Source organism: Dendropsophus ebraccatus, chromosome 6 (assembly GCF_027789765.1).
Source record: "Dendropsophus ebraccatus isolate aDenEbr1 chromosome 6, aDenEbr1.pat, whole genome shotgun sequence".
Classification (NCBI taxonomy): Eukaryota; Metazoa; Chordata; class Amphibia; order Anura; family Hylidae; genus Dendropsophus; species Dendropsophus ebraccatus.
In genome coordinates, this window is record NC_091459.1 from 86,880,136 (window position 1) to 86,900,371 (window position 20,236).

The 20,236-nt window shown below is 43.2% G+C and overlaps 1 protein-coding gene across 1 annotated transcript in view; it reads right to left on the reverse strand.

Annotated features, from left to right (window-relative positions):
- The window catches only part of FARP2 (FERM, ARH/RhoGEF and pleckstrin domain protein 2), a 68,769-nt gene extending 60,550 nt beyond the window's left edge, over positions 1 to 8,219 (reverse strand). The window contains exon 1 of the mRNA XM_069974227.1: positions 8,079 to 8,219. Coding sequence (XP_069830328.1) covers positions 8,079 to 8,217 — 139 coding nt within the window. The 5' untranslated portion in view covers positions 8,218 to 8,219. The remainder of the gene's footprint in view (positions 1 to 8,078) is intronic.
- Positions 8,220 to 20,236: the final 12,017 nt, after the last annotated feature.

Genomic DNA, 20,236 nt, shown 5'->3' on the forward strand with positions numbered 1-20,236 from the left:
ACAGAAGCCACCAAGCAGTGTCAGATCCATCACACCTCAGATCACAAGGCTGTTAATTCGTGCTGTCAAATCTGACAGATCTGCTCATGTGGGTCATAGAGATAGAACTCTGATGATGATCGCGATGTAGTATTGTGATAATGCACCTGATGATCATCAATGCGTAATGCAACTTAAAACATGGATATGGGGGCTATGGAGATTAGCAGAAGGTTCTGTACACTAACACACAGTAATAGCAGGTGGACGCTCCATAAGTGCCGTATTCAAAATTAAAGTAATTTGAGGACCATGGTGCACAAGGCTGCACTACACTCATTTTTCATTAGACTTTACCGCAAATTATGTGTTTGTTGAGCAATGCAGACACCTAGCCCGCAGAATACAAACAGTAAGTGCTACCTGCATTGTCACCCCCCTCAGCTTTAAGAGGAAAGAAGATGCCTGGGCAGCAATAATTGAGAATGTGAGATCTTTAAAAGGATTATCTCAAGATTTAGGGTCCTATTAGATTTTTAACAATTGCAAACATGAGCTACTTAAAGAAGAATTTTTTTATTAAAGGGGTAGTGCGGCGCTAAGAAATTATTCACAAAATAACACACATTACAATGTATGGTATGTATGTGAATCATGGCCCTTCCCCGTGTTCCCCCACCCCCGCACGTGGACCCGGAAGTGTAGTGTTCCATACATACCTGACGCACGTCGTCCCCGATCTTCTGTAAACGACATAATCTTCGGGGGGCCGTCTCCCGCGTCATCAGCTGCTCAGCCGCAATTGGCTGAGCATAACTGTGCTCAGCCAGTCGCGGCTGAGCAGAGTTATGACGCAGCAGAGGGGGGCCGGCACCAGGGATGGCTGCAGCGATTCGACCAGCCTCCCGAAAATGACGTCGTTGACAGAAGATCGGGGACGAGGACGACGCGCGTCAGGTATGTATGGTACACTTCCGGGTCCACGTGTGGGGGTGGGGGAACACGGGGAAGGGGGCGATTCACATACATAACATACATTACAAAGTTGTATAACTTTGTAATGTGTTTTATTTTGTGAATAATTTCTTAGCGTCGCACTACCCCTTTAAAGTATTGTATTGCCCCCCAAAAGTTATACAAATTGTCAATATACACTTATTACAGGAAATGCACATAAAGTGCTTTTTTCCCCTGCACTTATTACTGCATCAAGGCTTTACTTCCTGGATAAAATGGTGATGTCACGACCCCACTCCCAGATTAGTGAACGATTAGCAAATGTGGAATTACAGCCAGCGATTAGCAAACAAACACTGATTTTAGGTTCAGCTCAAAAGATGTGATCAACGGAACACTACCGATTTTTCATTATTGCATGCATTCAAACGAAATGATTAGGGTTTTAAAGTGACTCTGTACCCCCAATCTGTCCCCCCCCCCCAAATCGCTTGTACCTTTGGATAGCTGCTTTTAAATACAAGTTCTGTCCTGGGGTCCGTTCGGCAGGTGATGCAGTTATTGTCCTAAAAAACATCTTTTAAACTTGCAGCCCTATGCCAAACTGACGCGGCCTAGAGTGTCTATGCCCTAACTTTGCACCACCCCTCCGTCCCTCCTCCCCACCCTTCTCATCATTAGGAATGCCACTGGCAGGATATTTCCTATTCCTCAGCAGTGAACATTGCACAGGTGCCTTAACGATCCAGCCCATGTGCCGTGTTCAAACAGCTGATGAATAGGAGACAATCTGCCTGGAGCATTCCTAATGATGAAGAGGGCAGGGAGGAGGGACAGAGAGGTTGTGCCAGCCTAATGCACAGACACTTTAGGCCATGCTAGTTTGGCACAGGGCTGCAAGTTTAAAAGTTGTTTTTTAGGACAATAACTGCATCACCTGCTGAACGGAGCCCAGTACAGATCTTGGATAAAAAGCAGCTATCTGAAGGTACAAGTGGTTTGGGGAGGGAGGGGGGGGGGACAGATTGTGGGTACAGAGTCGCTTTAACCTCTTAACGACGCATGACGGGTATACCCGTCATGGGGCCGTTAAGAGTAAACAGAGAGGGCTCCCGGCGTGAGCCCTCTCTGCAGCGCGCGGTCCCCAGTTGCTATGTGCAGCCAGGGACCGCGTGTATTAGCCGCCGCGGCCGGCTAATTAACTATTCAAATGCTGCTGTCAAAGCTGACAGCTGCATTTGAATAGCAGCTGTGCCCCCTCTCCCTGGTGTCTAGTGGGGGATCTCCCCCCCGCAATGCGATCGCGGAGGGGAGATCCGTTCTAATGAGCCGGCCGGGGCTCAGCGTCGGAATGACGCTGATCCTGGCTCGGCAATCTATTCAGATGGTCTGCTGCAGACCATTATAATAGAGCACCGATGTGATGGATCATTGCTCTATTATATACACAGGATTGATCTCAATGGGAGATCAGTACTGTGTATATAGAAGTCCCCCAGGGGGCTTCATATTACTGTAAGTGAAAGTTAAAAAAGTGCTTTTATTAATAAAAAATCCCCTCCCCTAATAAAAGTCTGAATCACCCCCCTTTTCCCATTTTACAAATAAAAATAAACAAACATGTTTTTTATCACCGCGTGCGTAATCGCCCGAACTATTAATCACATTCCTGATCGCACACGGTAAACGGCGTAAGCGCAAAAAAATCCCAAAGTGCAAAATTGCGCATTTTTGGTCGCATCAAATCCAGAAAAATTGTAATAAAAAGCGATCAAAAAGTCGCATATGCGCAATCAAGGTACCGATAGAAATATCACATCATGGCGCAAAAAATGACACCTCACGCAGCCCCATAAACCAAAGGATAAAAGCGCTATAAGCCTGGGATTAGAGCGATTTTAAGGAACGTATATTTGTTAACAATGGTTTTAATTTTTAACAGGCCATCAGATACAATATAAGTTATACATGTTACATATCGTTTTAATCGTAATGACTTGAGGAACATATATAACAACTAAGTTTTTCCATAGGACACACGGCGTAAAATCTCACTGCGCATATAATTTTTTTTTCTGATTTCGCAGCATATTTAATGGAAAAATTCAGCCTGTCATTGCGAAGTACAATTAGTGACGCAAAAAATAAGGGCTCATGTGGGTCTCTAGGTGTAAAAATGCAAGTGCTATGGGCTTTTAAGCACATGGAGGAAAAAACTAAAACACAAAAACGAAAGTTAGCACGGTCCTTAAGGGGTTAATTCAAACAATAAAACAAATTTTCGCACGCTAATTGTCCTGTGTAATAGGGCCCTAAAAGGTATTCCCTCTCCACAGGATAGTGGGTAACTAGCTGTGCTGTGAGGGTCACTTTGTGTGCCGAGTGAATGGCGCATGCTTGTCCTCCACGTCATTCACTCTATGTGAACATCCATGTTCACATCAGCACATATAAAAAGATGATAAAGGAAATTTTGATGAGTACTGGAATAAAGTGATTCTGACCACTGTCTTATCTAACGTTCATTAACATTTGTATCTCCAGAAATTTTTGGGGCTATATGTTTATATGACCCAATTTTTTTTTTTTTTACTACAGGATTAATACTATTAGTTATACTAAACAGATCATAAACTGAACTGGTGAAACCAGATCCATTGGCATCCCATATGTTATACTGTATTATAATACAGGAATGCGATTTCTACAAGATGGCGGAATACTATCAATACATCTACTTTCCCAGCAGTCTTATCTGACGGCTATATAATACTCTGCACCTTGCCCTGACACTAAGTACCGTGCAGTGCCCTAAACATGACAGCCCTAACCAGACATGGCAGTAAAACGGACTGCAAAATGAGTAACCTTGTCAGCTGCTATGGCATGATAGGACTCTGCAGTACGGTCCTCCCTTCACTGCAGTACTGTACCTACAGAAGCCTGCCGGTGTGACTGTACCCCATTGCTCCCAGCTGAGAAATATTTCTGGTTATTTATGGTTGCATCATATACTAAGAATTAAGACACATAAGCACTTTCTATATTTTTAGAAGTTTAGAAAAGCCCTTTAAAGAATTTGTCACAGATACTAGCTGATGCACACAAGAAGCTAGTCAATGCCTGGAGCATTACCCTTTTAGCATCATCTGTAGGTTGCAGTCAAGCTAAGACATCAGTTCAAAAGGAGCCATCTCCAATGGTCTTAGGCCTTATGCACACGTTCAGTATTTGTTTCAAGTTCCTCCTGCTATCCACCCCTACAATCCACTAAAAATTATGGATTGGGCATATGTAGTGCATCTGTATTTCTGTAAATCCTTTTTTTTTTTTTTAACATGTCAGTTATAACTCATCCATACTTTTTTTTTTTACAGAAATACAGATACCAAACTGGTTACAATCCATAAAAATTATCGCATGCCATTGATTTCTATGAGAAGATCCATAAAAAAAAAAAAATCTAGGTCCGCACTAGGACATGTCCTTTTTTCAGCATTGGTTTGCGTTCTTGTAATCTACCGATTGTGTGAATAGCCCAATAGACAACAATGCGCACTAACTCGAATACTGAAATACTGATGCAAGGATTACGGGACGTGTGAATAAGGCCTTCGGCTGCATTCACATGTTCCGTGTTTGGCCCACGAATCATGGAAGACACGGATGGTGAATGTCCTGGACAGTTTCTCTGCACTAAGAGAAACAGATTGCTGAACTCAGGGAGAACAGCCAAATGACAACACTGCCGGCTGCTAATGAAAGCGCTCAATGCAGTGAAGTCCTAGGTGCATTGCCCCCAGGGAAACATGAGTATGCAAAAGAGGAGTCCGTGGAGCCTCATTGAAGAGTCTCAAAACACAGGACTAGCCAGATATCCCTCCGGGAAGGACCCAGCCAAGTGGCAGCTCCTGTTAGGAAACCACCAAATCCACCATATTAAGTGGCCCTATAAGTCAGTGTAATGACTAGGGATAAACCAAGGCTAGGTAACCATCCACAGACAGCTGTTTCGGGGTGTTGCCCCTCATCAGTGTGGAGCAGGATTCTGGCTAGGTGGGAGCAATGCCTAGTAGAGCCATAAGAGAAACAGATTGCTGAACTCAGGGAGAACAGCCAAATGACAACACTGCCGGCTGCTAATGAAAGCGCTCAATGCAGTGAAGTCCTAGGTGCATTGCCCCCAGGGAAACATGAGTATGCAAAAGAGGAGTCCGTGGAGCCTCATTGAAGAGTCTCAAAACACAGGACTAGCCAGAAATCCCTCCGGGAAGGACCCAGCCAAGTGGCAGCTCCTGTTAGGAAACCACCAAATCCACCATATTAAGTGGCCCTATAAGTCAGTGTAATGACTAGGGATAAACCAAGGCTAGGTAACCATCCACAGACAGCTGTTTCGGGGTGTTGCCCCTCATCAGTGTGGAGCAGGATTCTGGCTAGGTGGGAGCAATGCCTAGTAGAGCCATAAGAGAAACAGATTGCTGAACTCAGGGAGAACAGCCAAATGACAACACTGCCGGCTGCTAATGAAAGCGCTCAATGCAGTGAAGTCCTAGGTGCATTGCCCCCAGGGAAACATGAGTATGCAAAAGAGGAGTCCTTCCCGGAGGGATATCTGGCTAGTCCTGTGTTTTGAGACTCTTCAATGAGGCTCCACGGACTCCTCTTTTGCATACTCATGTTTCCCTGGGGGCAATGCACCTAGGACTTCACTGCATTGAGCGCTTTCATTAGCAGCCGGCAGTGTTGTCATTTGGCTGTTCTCCCTGAGTTCAGCAATCTGTTTCTCTTATGGCTCTACTAGGCATTGCTCCCACCTAGCCAGAATCCTGCTCCACACTGATGAGGGGCAACACCCCGAAACAGCTGTCTGTGGATGGTTACCTAGCCTTGGTTTATCCCTAGTCATTACACTGACTTATAGGGCCACTTAATATGGTGGATTTGGTGGTTTCCTAACAGGAGCTGCCACTTGGCTGGGTCCTTCCCGGAGGGATATCTGGCTAGTCCTGTGTTTTGAGACTCTTCAATGAGGCTCCACGGACTCCTCTTTTGCATACTCATGTTTCCCTGGGGGCAATGCACCTAGGACTTCACTGCATTGAGCGCTTTCATTAGCAGCCGGCAGTGTTGTCATTTGGCTGTTCTCCCTGAGTTCAGCAATCTGTTTCTCTTATGGCTCTACTAGGCATTGCTCCCACCTAGCCAGAATCCTGCTCCACACTGATGAGGGGCAACACCCCGAAACAGCTGTCTGTGGATGGTTACCTAGCCTTGGTTTATCCCTAGTCATTACACTGACTTATAGGGCCACTTAATATGGTGGATTTGGTGGTTTCCTAACAGGAGCTGCCACTTGGCTGGGTCCTTCCCGGAGGGATATCTGGCTAGTCCTGTGTTTTGAGACTCTTCAATGAGGCTCCACGGACTCCTCTTTTGCATACTCATGTTTCCCTGGGGGCAATGCACCTAGGACTTCACTGCATTGAGCGCTTTCATTAGCAGCCGGCAGTGTTGTCATTTGGCTGTTCTCCCTGAGTTCAGCAATCTGTTTCTCTTATGGCTCTACTAGGCATTGCTCCCACCTAGCCAGAATCCTGCTCCACACTGATGAGGGGCAACACCCCGAAACAGCTGTCTGTGGATGGTTACCTAGCCTTGGTTTATCCCTAGTCATTACACTGACTTATAGGGCCACTTAATATGGTGGATTTGGTGGTTTCCTAACAGGAGCTGCCACTTGGCTGGGTCCTTCCCGGAGGGATATCTGGCTAGTCCTGTGTTTTGAGACTCTTCAATGAGGCTCCACGGACTCCTCTTTTGCATACTCATGTTTCCCTGGGGGCAATGCACCTAGGACTTCACTGCATTGAGCGCTTTCATTAGCAGCCGGCAGTGTTGTCATTTGGCTGTTCTCCCTGAGTTCAGCAATCTGTTTCTCTTATGGCTCTACTAGGCATTGCTCCCACCTAGCCAGAATCCTGCTCCACACTGATGAGGGGCAACACCCCGAAACAGCTGTCTGTGGATGGTTACCTAGCCTTGGTTTATCCCTAGTCATTACACTGACTTATAGGGCCACTTAATATGGTGGATTTGGTGGTTTCCTAACAGGAGCTGCCACTTGGCTGGGTCCTTCCCGGAGGGATATCTGGCTAGTCCTGTGTTTTGAGACTCTTCAATGAGGCTCCACGGACTCCTCTTTTGCATACTCATGTTTCCCTGGGGGCAATGCACCTAGGACTTCACTGCATTGAGCGCTTTCATTAGCAGCCGGCAGTGTTGTCATTTGGCTGTTCTCCCTGAGTTCAGCAATCTGTTTCTCTTATGGCTCTACTAGGCATTGCTCCCACCTAGCCAGAATCCTGCTCCACACTGATGAGGGGCAACACCCCGAAACAGCTGTCTGTGGATGGTTACCTAGCCTTGGTTTATCCCTAGTCATTACACTGACTTATAGGGCCACTTAATATGGTGGATTTGGTGGTTTCCTAACAGGAGCTGCCACTTGGCTGGGTCCTTCCCGGAGGGATATCTGGCTAGTCCAGTTTCTCTGCACGGCATGATGTAACAATATTATGCCGGGAACAGGAAAACAGTTTCAATCTCCGCTCCCATCATGATATTGTTACATCATGCCATCGTCCGTAATTCACGGACCAAACACGGAACATGTGATTGCAGCCTAAGGGTACAAACACACACAGCGTATACGCAGCAGATTTGATGGTGCAGATTTGATGCTGTGTTCAGTTATTTAGATCTAATCTGCTGCATATCTGCTGCGTATCTGTTGCGTATCGCAGCAGTAAATACGCAGCGTATATGCCGTGTGTGTTTGTACCCTTATACGTACATAAGACTTGCCAATAAAGATAGGAATATTCACAATTCACATTTTAATTTTACCTCTAATAAAAAAAAATGTTGAAGTAAATAGGTCCAAACAAAGAAAAAAAGGATATTTAAAAATCATTGAGTTAGCCTTTAGGTAGTACATAGGCGATAAAGCAGATGGAGGAAGTTCTCTCTCCCCAAGCAACAAACACATTTAAAAAAGGAGAGATCCGAAAGAACAAATATGAAAAGAATAAAGATATTACACACAAATGGTTGACTTCCTATAGAAAAGAATACTGTACCTATATGTTGTTTGTATGGCATGGCTGGAATCATACCTTTGTGAAGTAGACCCAAAGGATGACTTATCATAAGGAAGTTGGTTTCCCACGAGAAAGCATTACTTATGTAAGACTGAATACAACAATCCAGGACATGCATGTACACAGTAGGAGAGTGCTGCTCAGACAGTCTCCAGGCAATACAGTTGGGCTTTACCTTTTCCACCGCATTGAATAACATGTAGGGGCAGCACAACCGTACTGGAGTTAATAAGTACATGTTCCAGTGACTCATCTTATAGTTCGCGCCAGAGAAAACGTAAGATCTGATAACAGCAATGTAGCCTGATGGGAGGATTATACATGAGCAGGCTTTAGGCCAGAGCTACATGACTTTCTGTAGCGCTACTGACTAATTTTAAGGGTACAAACACACACAGCATATACGCTGCGTATTTACGGCTGCAATACGCAGCAGATTAGATCTAAATAACTGAACACAGTATCAAATCTGCTGCGTATCTGCTGCGTTTATACCTAAAGGGGAACTTCAGAAAGAGGTAAAAAAATAAACCTGCTGCAGAAGAATATTGCTTTGCGTACCTGTCTAACCCAGTTTTGAAACTACCAAAAATCCATTTGTTTTGGAGTTCTTCGTTCTGTTTTGTGTTTCTGTACTTCCTGGTTTAGCAGCTGTACACAGTACTACAGGTTCCAGAATGCATTGCTTTCCCTCAGCTGTTCATCACAGTTCCCCACCCTGCCCATTCCCCGCCCAAAGCTGTTGCAGAACATCTAGGCTGTGTTCACACATTGCAGTTTCATTGTGTTACTGAATTAATTGCAGTACTTTATAATTTCATTGTAGTCCCACAAACACAGCACTCTGTTACTACCTGTAACACAGATATTGGAAAAAAGCAAAGATATTATCTTACATGAGATATACTGTTTATGCCTTGTTTTTTGTCCAGGTGGGATTGCAGTGCCGGTTCTGATTCTCTGTGCCATTTAGCTTCATTAAATTGTGTTGCTGCATCATTTTTGTGAATACGCTGCAGTACTGCAATGAAACCCCAACATGTGTGAACACAGCCCTAATTTCACTGCAGACTTTTGCACAATCCATGAAGTTGCAGCAGCTGCTTCTATCACTCCTTGCCTGCTCAGGTGTGGGCTAAATGGGCTAGTCAGAGATGGTGAATCACTCAGGGGATTGGGGGATCCAGCCAAGCCTCCTGTGAGATCACACCCTGCCCCCTGTCTGCATCATCAGCCTGTGCTCAGCAAACAAACTCAGGGTACAAACACACACACAACGTATACGCTGCGTATTTACTGCTGTGATACGCAGCAGATTAGATCTATATAACTGAACACAGCATCAAATCTGCTGCGTATCTGCTGCGTATACGGTGTGTGTGTTTGTACCCTCAATGTGACAAATGTAATCTCTTTTTTCTTCACTTCCTGGATGTCAATCAGCTACCAGTGTGTCAGAGCCGCACAGATATGGTAATACATTGTATAGACACATCTATATAACTTTTAAAAGAAGAAAAAAATCAATATCCGAAGTTCCCCTATTCAGCTAAAGCTACAGTCTAACTGAATACATTGAGTTGTATGCAACACTGTGGACTTACAGCACAGTATTTCTGTCAGTGATCTAACTCACACTACAGAGTATTAGAGAGCATTGAAATATGAGATGCAGCTTCAATGGGCACTGTCGTTTCAGCAAACTTTGCAAAACTCTATACCGTAGTACAGGCAAATGTAAGAAATTTTGTAACATATCTTAGTAAAATGCTGGCACTGGTCACAATAATGAGATGATGATGCAGATCATGGTCCCATGTGGATGGGATAGGAGGAGCTGCGGTCAGCCATCACACAGTGTTGTGCCTCTCATACAGGTGAGTGTTACCTTTGCTGCCGTTTGCTATTTATGCATGAGGGGTCTACACTATGGAGCACTGTGTGTTTGTACAACTATCTTCTTTCTTCTCTTATCAGCCCTACCACACAATATGGGGGGCCTGGGGTTCTGGTTCCACTCTTTGTGCACATTCACCACAACTCTGCTGGTCAGCTAATCAACAAAGCAGCCAGATGTTTTAAACCCAAAGATCAGATATTGATAACCTATCCTGAAGACAGGCTATCAATCACTAAATCACAGAAACTCCCTTTAAATAGGTTTATCTGGGCATAAGTCCCCCCCCCCGCCCCCAATATTTTGTTTGAAGACACTAAAAGGGTACATTCACAGAATCCACGCAGAGACTTCAATATTTGACGGCAGATTCCCCTGTCCACCCAAACAACTGACATGTCACTGAGTCTATGGGATGGGCAGAATTACAAACAGAGGCCGCCCGGCAGAATCCGTTTGAGATCTCTGTGTGGATTTGGTAGTGTAAATGTACTGTAAAAATTAAAAATATATAATAACCTACTTTGGTCCCCTGTAGTTCCCAGTGTGATGTCATCTGACCCCCCTGCTCGTCACATTTTTTTGCTCCTCTAAGGTGTACTCATCTCAGCAATGACGACCGGCTCCGCCTATCAATAACTAGACAGGATACCACTAAGACGAGTGACTGGACAAAGTGGGCCCCCACTACTGTGAGGTGTCTATCTAGGACGAAGGCGAAAAAACCTGAAACAGACCCCATCCCACAAGGAACTGCAGGGGACCAAGGTATTATTATTTATTTTGTCAGTGCCCTTGATTGCAGAGCGCTATACAAGTGGCTTAGGTGTCAGACTACTGCCTTAGGGGAATACTGTTGACATGAAGAGGAGTATTTGATCTGCAACAATGTCTAGGTAGATGCTACCTGTCCATGTAACATTTTATACAAATGCCAGGGCCCAATGGTTCTCAGCAGAATATTGCCCAGAGTATCACAAATAGATTCTGTAAGCAAGAGCCCAAAATGAGTCTGCTCTTACATACTCTCTATTGTAGAATTTGAATGGCGATATGGACTGTATTCACACAGAAATAAAAAATAATAATACTCTGGTGCGAGAGTATGTTGTCTTCAACGTTGGCATGACAGAATCACAATGCCTCTGCCTTATTCTATCTCCTCCTATAGCGCACCCTAGTGCCATCTCTTCCCCACGTAAGTCATGGATATGCACCTGGCTATCCAGATGATTTATCAGATTTATCAGACCAGGCTGCCTTCTGCCATTGCCCCTAGGTCCAGTTCAATTACAGCCAATTGCTGTGATTTATCATGTAAACTGGAAGCAAGAAGCAAAGTGTGAACAGCCGACTGCTAGGACAAAGCTGAACATCTCATATATAGGAGATGACAAATACTGCTAGCCGCCTGGTACATGGAGGATATGCAGTTCACAGGAGGATAGAAGTTTACATTTCTCAGGAATCCAAGGCCTATCACTTACTTGAGGCCCAGAGCTCGCAGACATAATAATTATATCTAGCCAGGAATTCCTCCTTCCCTCCAAAGGGCATTCCACCTAAATATGGGGCAGTGTAAGGTATTTATACCCCAGACCCAGACTGATGGAACATGACACTAGATTCCCTGATCCCCATACTGGAACATCTATTCTGGCCACTTTCTCAGAACCACTATCCTGATCAAAGACTAAAACAATTGCTGTGTCCCCCTCCACATCATGGGGAATCCTGACCCAGACCCCCAAACCATGAACCAGTGAGAAAAGCTCATGCAAAGAGCTGCTTGCATCTTAGCAAATAGACGGCCACCCTCTATTTATTACATGGTCAACCATTGGCTTCCATGGGCATCATGTAACGCTACATATCAGATGATTGCTGGAGTGGTGAGGTTATTCATATTATTATTATACCACCTCTTTATCATAGTGAGGGTCTGATTGTTGATGGTGGAAATAAAGGGGCCCACAGCAATCCTCCATTGTTTGTCCATGCATTTCTCATTGGGAGAATATACAAAGTCCATGCAGCGTTTGATTTAAAACCCAGGAACCCATCACTGGCAAAGCGGATCATACGGACCTGGATTTTCCTGATTCGCACACAGTAGCCTGGGCAAGGACGCATGCTATTACACTACAGGTAAACCTGTGTGGAGTCCATGTTGCACAATTCCGGCTGAGCTCATGCACAAGGTTAAGTGTGTGCAGGGGGTGGCGGAGGGAGGAGAAGCCATAATCACAGAGATGTTGCTCTGAATGCAGACAGTGGTTACAAGATCCTCAGATAATCCCCTGGTGCGTAGCTATTTGGCATGACTTGTGGTATTCACAATCTGTCTGGATAAAACCTCTAAATACCCACTGGCATAAAGAAGTGTACTGATTGTTTTCTAGGCAATAACACCTTAAAAGAAAACCTCTAAAGGTAATGGATGACTGGCACGTAACCAGCATAAAGGCAGTGACGCTGCCGGGTCATGTTATATGTGCTGTAGACTCAGATCGGCCACTACAGGTGTAAGAGTGAGTTCACACACAGCAGTTTTCTGCACCTAGAACGGGTTCCATTTATCTGCATGAAGGTTGGTTTCACATGATGGTAACACGGCTGTATACATGTTATGGATGACCCAAACTGACAGCTTGCCATCTGGGTATTAGAAACACATGGGCCATGACATGAAAGTAAGAAAGGCCGCATTACACTCATATAAAACTGGAAGAACAGGACCAATCTGCCTTGTGTGAACTAACACCTGGACCAGTGCAACATTAGTCAGTGACAATCGTGTAATCCCGTCTCCCGAGGGGCTCTCGTCATACGTCACGAGACAGGACATACATATGTCTCACAGCTGAGACAACTTTCTTCCATCTATTTCAGCAACACAAAAATGGCCGGGATACAAAAGCTTCAATATGTTCATGGAAACAGTCTTCCTAAGGAAAAGATCATTTATAATCATAACAAGGAGGAACGGCCACGTCCGGCATTGTACACTGTATAGATTACCAGACCTGACTAATGGATGTCAGATTACGGCTGGATTCACACTGTGCAGTTCTGTTGCTGTAACATGGCTTGTTTTTCCATTGGTGAACTCACACCGGGAGATGGAAATTCACCAAAGTAAGTGATAAAAATGCATGTTAGACAGCCAGTGTGAACACAGTGCAATGATGTGATGGACTGGAGCGATTCCTGCAGGTCTCTATAGGCAGTGGGGGTAATAGGGCTCATTGTGCCATGTAATATTCATGCAGCATGCAATACATTTGTGGCTGCTGCACTATGATAATACAGGAAGATGCTACCCCCTTCATCTGTGCCTCATTAGCTACTGCTAAACTACAACTCCCAGCATGCCCAGAGCGCTGCTGGCTGATATTAGTGGCTGCCCCTTTAAAAACAACCAATCTCCTGATGTATCCTGACGTGTCAGCAGAACGATACCGGTACCGTCTATACAGCACATGTATGCACCTCTCAGCAGGTACCCCGGGATCACGGCGCACAGCATGCACACACAGACCGGAGACCACTCTATAAACTTAGCGATGATTTACGGAGATCCACCCAATAATAAGAAACGAGATAAGCGCCACCTACCGGGGCTCCCGGGAGACCACCGCTGCTCCTCACACACCGAAACTCCAACCGACACTAACGGTTACACTCAGGATTGGCCACTCCACCAGTGAGAGGCGAGGCCCCTGCTGACGGGCGTGGCCCAACGCTGCAAGTGGGCGGAGCTAGAAAGTTTTCTCCTCACCAAAAGCGATCCCAGTCTAAAGTGGGCGGGGCGCAAAAAGTGATTGACAGACTAGCCAATCACCTGGGAGGCAGAGCCAGAAGATCTTATGACGTCAGAGCTAAAACTTTTAAGAACTTTTCTTATTGGTCGAACGCTCTGCAGCGAGACGTCACCAAGTTGTTATTGGTGGAGCGATTAGGTCGCCTAGGGATATGGCAATAAACAGTAAGAAGCACGGGCAGCCATATTTGTTAACGGCACCGATAAAAAAGAGGATAGGTGCCCTCAGTGTAGAGGGCGTCCTTAGTATAACTGGATAATTACAGGGACGGGGCAAACGTTTATAAATTGCCACTATTTATATGCCACACCTGCACACATCTACTACCAAAGAGGTTGTCTGCTTGGCGTCATGGTGCCCATTACATGCCCTGTCATCCCCAGCCTGCCACTGGCACCTGTTTGGGTTAGTGTATGGAGGCCTGGCAGAGAACGCTTCTATCCTGGCACACTGCCTCAGTTTAAAGTCTTAATCAGTATTTAATATAGGTTATTCCTCCCCTTATTTTTACCCATAGAAAAACTACATATTATAGAAGAAACCTGAAAAATTGATGCTAGAATTGAACCCATTGTTATCAATGGAAACGTTCCTAATAGCAAATGTAGATGTGGGAACTCCAGACTGGTTCTAGGGACCATGCAGGAATAAACACAGAGATTTATCTGAAGCCAAAGCCAGGAATGGATTTGAAAAGAGCACAAATCTCAATCTTTCCTTTATGAACTTCTCCCTGTCTTCATACCTGTGCCCTGTCGGTAGGAAATGCGGTGGTCCTTCACTAGTGCCATAAACTAGAAGTAGTGAACTTGCCACTGTATCCTCAGATATACTCAAATAAGAGAATACATTGCCTCAATCAGCTATCCTTGAGGCTGTTCTAACACAGGCATTTACATTGCAATAGAACATAGAATAACGTCAGCTCACCAAATAGAACTTTCAGCATATATAATATATATATATTTTTTTAAACATGAACATTAAAATACACGTGCATTTACAGTGCTGCATTATTTCATTGCATTACTGCATCACTTCATTGAAGTACTTAAAAGGAGAAATCCATCAATTTATAAAATGCAGCAGCTGGCCGGGGGGAAATTGATTACAATTATGGTCCTTTTTCTCGGAGTGATAATTCGCCCGATTAACGATTTTGAATGAACAATGGGTTTTTTTTTTATAACGATCAGCGTTTAGACGGAATGATACATCGTGCGGAAAAATCGTTATGCGATCGTTTAAGCCTCTCACACACAGGCGAAATCGTTGAAAGACTTTACACTGAACCATCTGCGAATTTTTTGCGAACGACCAACGATAATTTGAGAACATGTTGAAAGATCAAAATGAATGATAAATCGTTCCGTGTAAAAGGACCATTACAGACTTACCTCTCTGTGCCCACGGTGAGTGGCAGGAGCAGCCCTGTGACCCCCACTGGAAGGCATTTTCTTCCAAGTTGTGATGACGTCACGACAAAGGAGAAAAGGCCGGTCCCGGTTGTTGAACTGGCCAGTCAATCAGTGACTGGAACGGTATGCTGCCCCAATTGCTGACTGGCTGAGTGGCCAGTCCATCAGCCGGGTCTTGACACGTTAGTGCTAGAGAACCCACAGCCCGGCGGGGGTCCAGAGGCTGGTCCCATGCTCACAGCGGCCCTATTGGTAATTCATACAGAAATCACAATGCGCACTAGGGCATTTCCTCTTCTTTTTTTTTTTACGTATTACAAATCACAATTAACACAGACTGTGTTAATAGCCCAATACAAATCAATGTGCTCCAAGTTGAACCATGATTACGGATCCGCAATTGCAGACAACTTTACGGGACTTATGAATAAGTCCATCACATGACCATAGAACAGCTCCTAAAAGGTGTATGTTGCAGGAAACCTTTTCTTCAAACCAATCATGACATTCAATAACACCATTTTAGAGACATGAATTAAAACAGAAAAAAAAAACGATGCCAAATATATTTAAAAACATTTATTCCATGAAAAAGATCAGTACAAAAGAGCCATATATCAAATGTGTATAGAAATACAAAGATTACATAATACAAATGCAAAAAAAAAAAAAGCAAACATTTAAAGAATGTGGGGGGAAAAATTCAGGAGTGGTAAATCCCCAGTAATATAAGGCAGTGGTCTATGCAATAATACAGCATAAAAAGTATAAACATGGAGAACATTATAGCTGAGCAGAAATTTTACATTTTCTAAGAATCGCAATTTGTGTAGAACCAAAACTTTTCTTTTCTTGCCTTTAAAGAGATTAGATACCATTTTAGGCAAAAACTAGTTGGACCTTTCAAATACAGGAATAGTGGCAGCATACTATATTTTACTAGCAAGGAGTAACCATTCAGAAATTACCACAAACACCCCAAGGCTTAGAATAAACTTTTTCTGTAGGGGACTTTTTGGAATTCTTCCTTTGATTTATGTACAATCACCCACTGGTGGTATGTGTCTATATCATCAATTATTATGATCAGTGACAATATGGAGATTTTAGACCACACAGCATTTCATTTTTGTTCTGGTTGTAGATTTTTTTTTTTTTTAAATGTTAACCCATTAGATTTCTGTAGTACATGGACTACAGCCAAGAAGGTTTCTATAGCTGTGACCAATCAGCAGTCTCGTGTGGTATATACCACTGGTATTTGGTGATCACTAAGGTTGTATGAATGGGAACGTTAATGAGCAATTGGTATAAGCATGCATTGTTATAAGCATTTCAGAAGCTTATCGGTATTGTGAAGGCTCTCCTTCCCAACACATAGCAGATTTTCAGTCTGTAATCCTACTAAACGTTACTGCAGCCTTTGCCAGCAAATGTGATTAAAGAGCACAATAACTTACTCCCTACAGGGCGTGAAATGTAATTTTAGTTTCAGATATCACAAGGTATGCCAGGGTGTGATTTCCCTTATATATACCTACTGACCAAAGACCAGTACTATCAGCCTAGCCTTCTTTTTCCAGTGATCACACAAAAAGAGGTTTCCTTTACCTGTACTGGGATCTCCCAGTTATTCCACCCATTTAAAAAACAAGATGCAGCTGAAGGTCCTGTAGAAGTGACAACTGTGATTTTATAATGTATAAATGGTCAAATGTATTCATGTATGATGGAAATATCCTCCTAAAACAATAGACATGCTTGACTAAAAACAGCAAAGATATTACTTTTTATAACAAGTGTTCTTCCTTTAGCCACAGGTTAAACTGCAGGAGTATGTGCCCTGCTGCTTTAAGGTGCCCATACATTTAGACTAAAGACTAAACTTGGTCATACCTGCCGACTTCAGTGAGCTCTCATGATATTATGCACAGGAGACCAGTGCCAGATTACATTCGCCCCACCGACAAAGACTTATTGTAGTCATTAAGTGGTTAGAGATATACTGTGACTTGTGTTAAGAAAGGGAACCTTCAGAATAGTGTTAACAGGGTCTTAGACTGTGCACTCAAAACAACATGGGGACGTCAAACTGCAAAGCAAACACTTTTATTTGCCCTCCAGGTAGCTTTATTTAATGTATTCAAATATTAAAAGAGAATCAAAACATTTAGTTGAATTAGTATAAAAAGTAAAAAAAAAAAAAAGTCAAACCACTGCATCCACTGCATGAATTACCTAAGGCACAAAGCAAACCATTCACCTATGAATTTTTGTCATATTAAACATTAGATTAGTGGTATAAAACTCAGGTATATAATAGCACATTGCTGCAGAGTTAAGCAAATTAACAGCAGAGATATTATGCCATTCCATGAGACTAGTTACTTTACATATACATAATGGCTGCAAACAGAACTCTTCAAGTTTTCAATGTATATCATTATTTGCAAAGGATTGCATATGTTGGCTTTCAACCAACTCAATGCTTCCCTAGGAGATAAGCCGCAGCCAAAGGGTTCCAGCTACATTTAGCCAACTTCTCACCATTGAAAAGAACATTTTTATAGTAGCATCCTGAAAATTTGGGCACCAAACAAGCTTGGTTTGGTCAATAATTGTACCATGTTTATTCATGGCTTAAGCGGCCTGATAGATAGACATATATGCAATGTTAGTAGATTGCGGCTTATTTTCAATGTCAACTACCATCATGTCGGGATGGCCACATCTGGACTGTTCATGTGGCCCTTTTCTGCCATTGTTTAGTAGCCGCAAGTCCCCTATTGCATTGGGAGAAGTTTGGCCAACGAACACTGATTATTTAGCTTTTGCTGATTTGACTAACTGCCATATTACACGGGGCGATACTAACCGATTTGGCGGATAATCGTTGTGTAATAGTGTCATACGTCAGTGTGGAATGAAGTTATACTGCATACACATAGGACTTTATGTACATGATAAGTGTGCACTGTGCAAGATACTCTATACAAGGAGTTAAAAACCTATGGTGTAATTTAAGGTCTTTATTAAAATATTACTTCCATTTTTCTTCTGCATGCTACATGTTTTTACATGCACGTTGCTCTCTGTCTGACAGCTGGTCAAAAAAAAGCTTGATCAGGAGAGGAAAGAGACTGAAGACTAAGCGGTCAGGGAGCACCTCTAATGAGACAAAACAGCCTGCATTTTATGTGTGAACAAGCCGCCTACAAAACTGAAATAGAAAAAGAACCTACGACAAAAGCTTTTTTACACTATAGTAAGTACAATGCTTTAATAAAAATGCTTTTTGCTGTTCATACATTCCATAAGTGCATTAAATAATGGAGTGTACAATGGCAATTTTAAAGGAGAAGCCCGGCAAAATTTTAATTTTATTGTATTGCCCCCCCAAAAAAGTTATACAAAATCACCAATATACACTTATTACGGGAAATGCACATAGTGCTTTTTTTTCCCTGCACTTACTACTGCATCAAGGCTTCACTTCCTGGATAAAATGGTGATGTCACGACCCGACTCCCAGAGCTGTGTGGGCTGTGGCTGCTGGAGAGGATGATGGCAGAGGGATGCTCAGTGTCCTTCCAGTGCCCTGTGTCCCTCAGTGTCCCCCTGCCATCATCCTCTCCAGCAGCCCGCACAGCTCTCGATTTTATCCAGGAAGTGAAGCCTTGATGCAGTAGCAAGTGCAGGGAAAAAGCACTTTATAAGCATTTTCCGTAATAAGTGTATATTGGTAATTTGTATGGGGGGGGGGGCAATACTATACTTTAAAATCTTCACCAGACTTCTTTAATTTAGCTTACACCTTGGTTGGAGCATATACTAACCTAGGAAATGCATATGTACACATTTTAATGGCTAAACCACAGTACGGGTAGTTCATGAAGTGGCAGTAATTTTCAGAATGGAAAATGTTCGTATAAATGCAGTAGAAAGCTTAACATTACGCCGCCATCTTCATTACCATGTCAACAAAATAACCTTCCTAACAGGTCTTGTCAGATACCTTTGGAGAGGCTGGGTTTCTCAAGTCTGATGATATTGTCTAATAGAAAAAGTGGTTGGGGCTTCCACTCCTCTTTGCATCATCATTCAGGCTATGTTTCCACTCAGTTTTTGATCATCCTCATTTTGATTGGTATTTTTACCACAACAAGAAATTGGAACAGATACAGAAACACTATAATGGAAAAATAGTGACCAAAATGAGTGAGTACAGCCAAAGGCTGGGTTCACACTACGTATATTTGAGGCTGTATGTTTGAGGCTGTATAGCAACCATAACAGGGAGTGGATTGAAAACACAGAAAGGCTCTGTTCACATAATGTTGTAATTGAGTGGATGGCTGTCATTTAATGGCAAATATGTGCTGTTATTTTAAAACAACGGCTGTTATATTGAAATAATGGAAGTTATTTACTGTTATATGGCGGCCATCCACTCAATTTCAACATTGTGTGAACAGATCCTTTCTGTGTTTTCAATCCACTCCTGGTTTTGGTTGCTATGAGGACCTGACATGAGGACCAAATACAGCCTCAAATATACATAGTGTGAACCCAGCCTAAAGGTGCTTACACATCCAAGATTTAAGTCAACTTGCTATCTAATGTGTATGGGGGTGGCAACTGATGGCAGCTGTCAAGAAAAAAAAATTGAAAATATTTAATTACAACATTGTTGTCATGGAAGATAAGCTGCCATCAGAGGTGCCTGCATGTAACATATTCCCTTCTCCCCATTAAGAACATCTAGACAGAGCAAGCATACATCCAAAATCAGCAGTTGTTGAACAACTATTGGAGGTTCACAAGCTCATTTTCTTATATAAATCTTAAAGCTGAGCTCACATTTATTTTTTGATTGGCAGAATTCTCTTCACCTGGACAAACTAGACCCTTCTCAGATAGCAACTGCTTTTAGACAGAGGAAAACCCAGACAAAATCTGCTGGTTTTCTACACCATTTTAATAAATCCCCTGTAACAC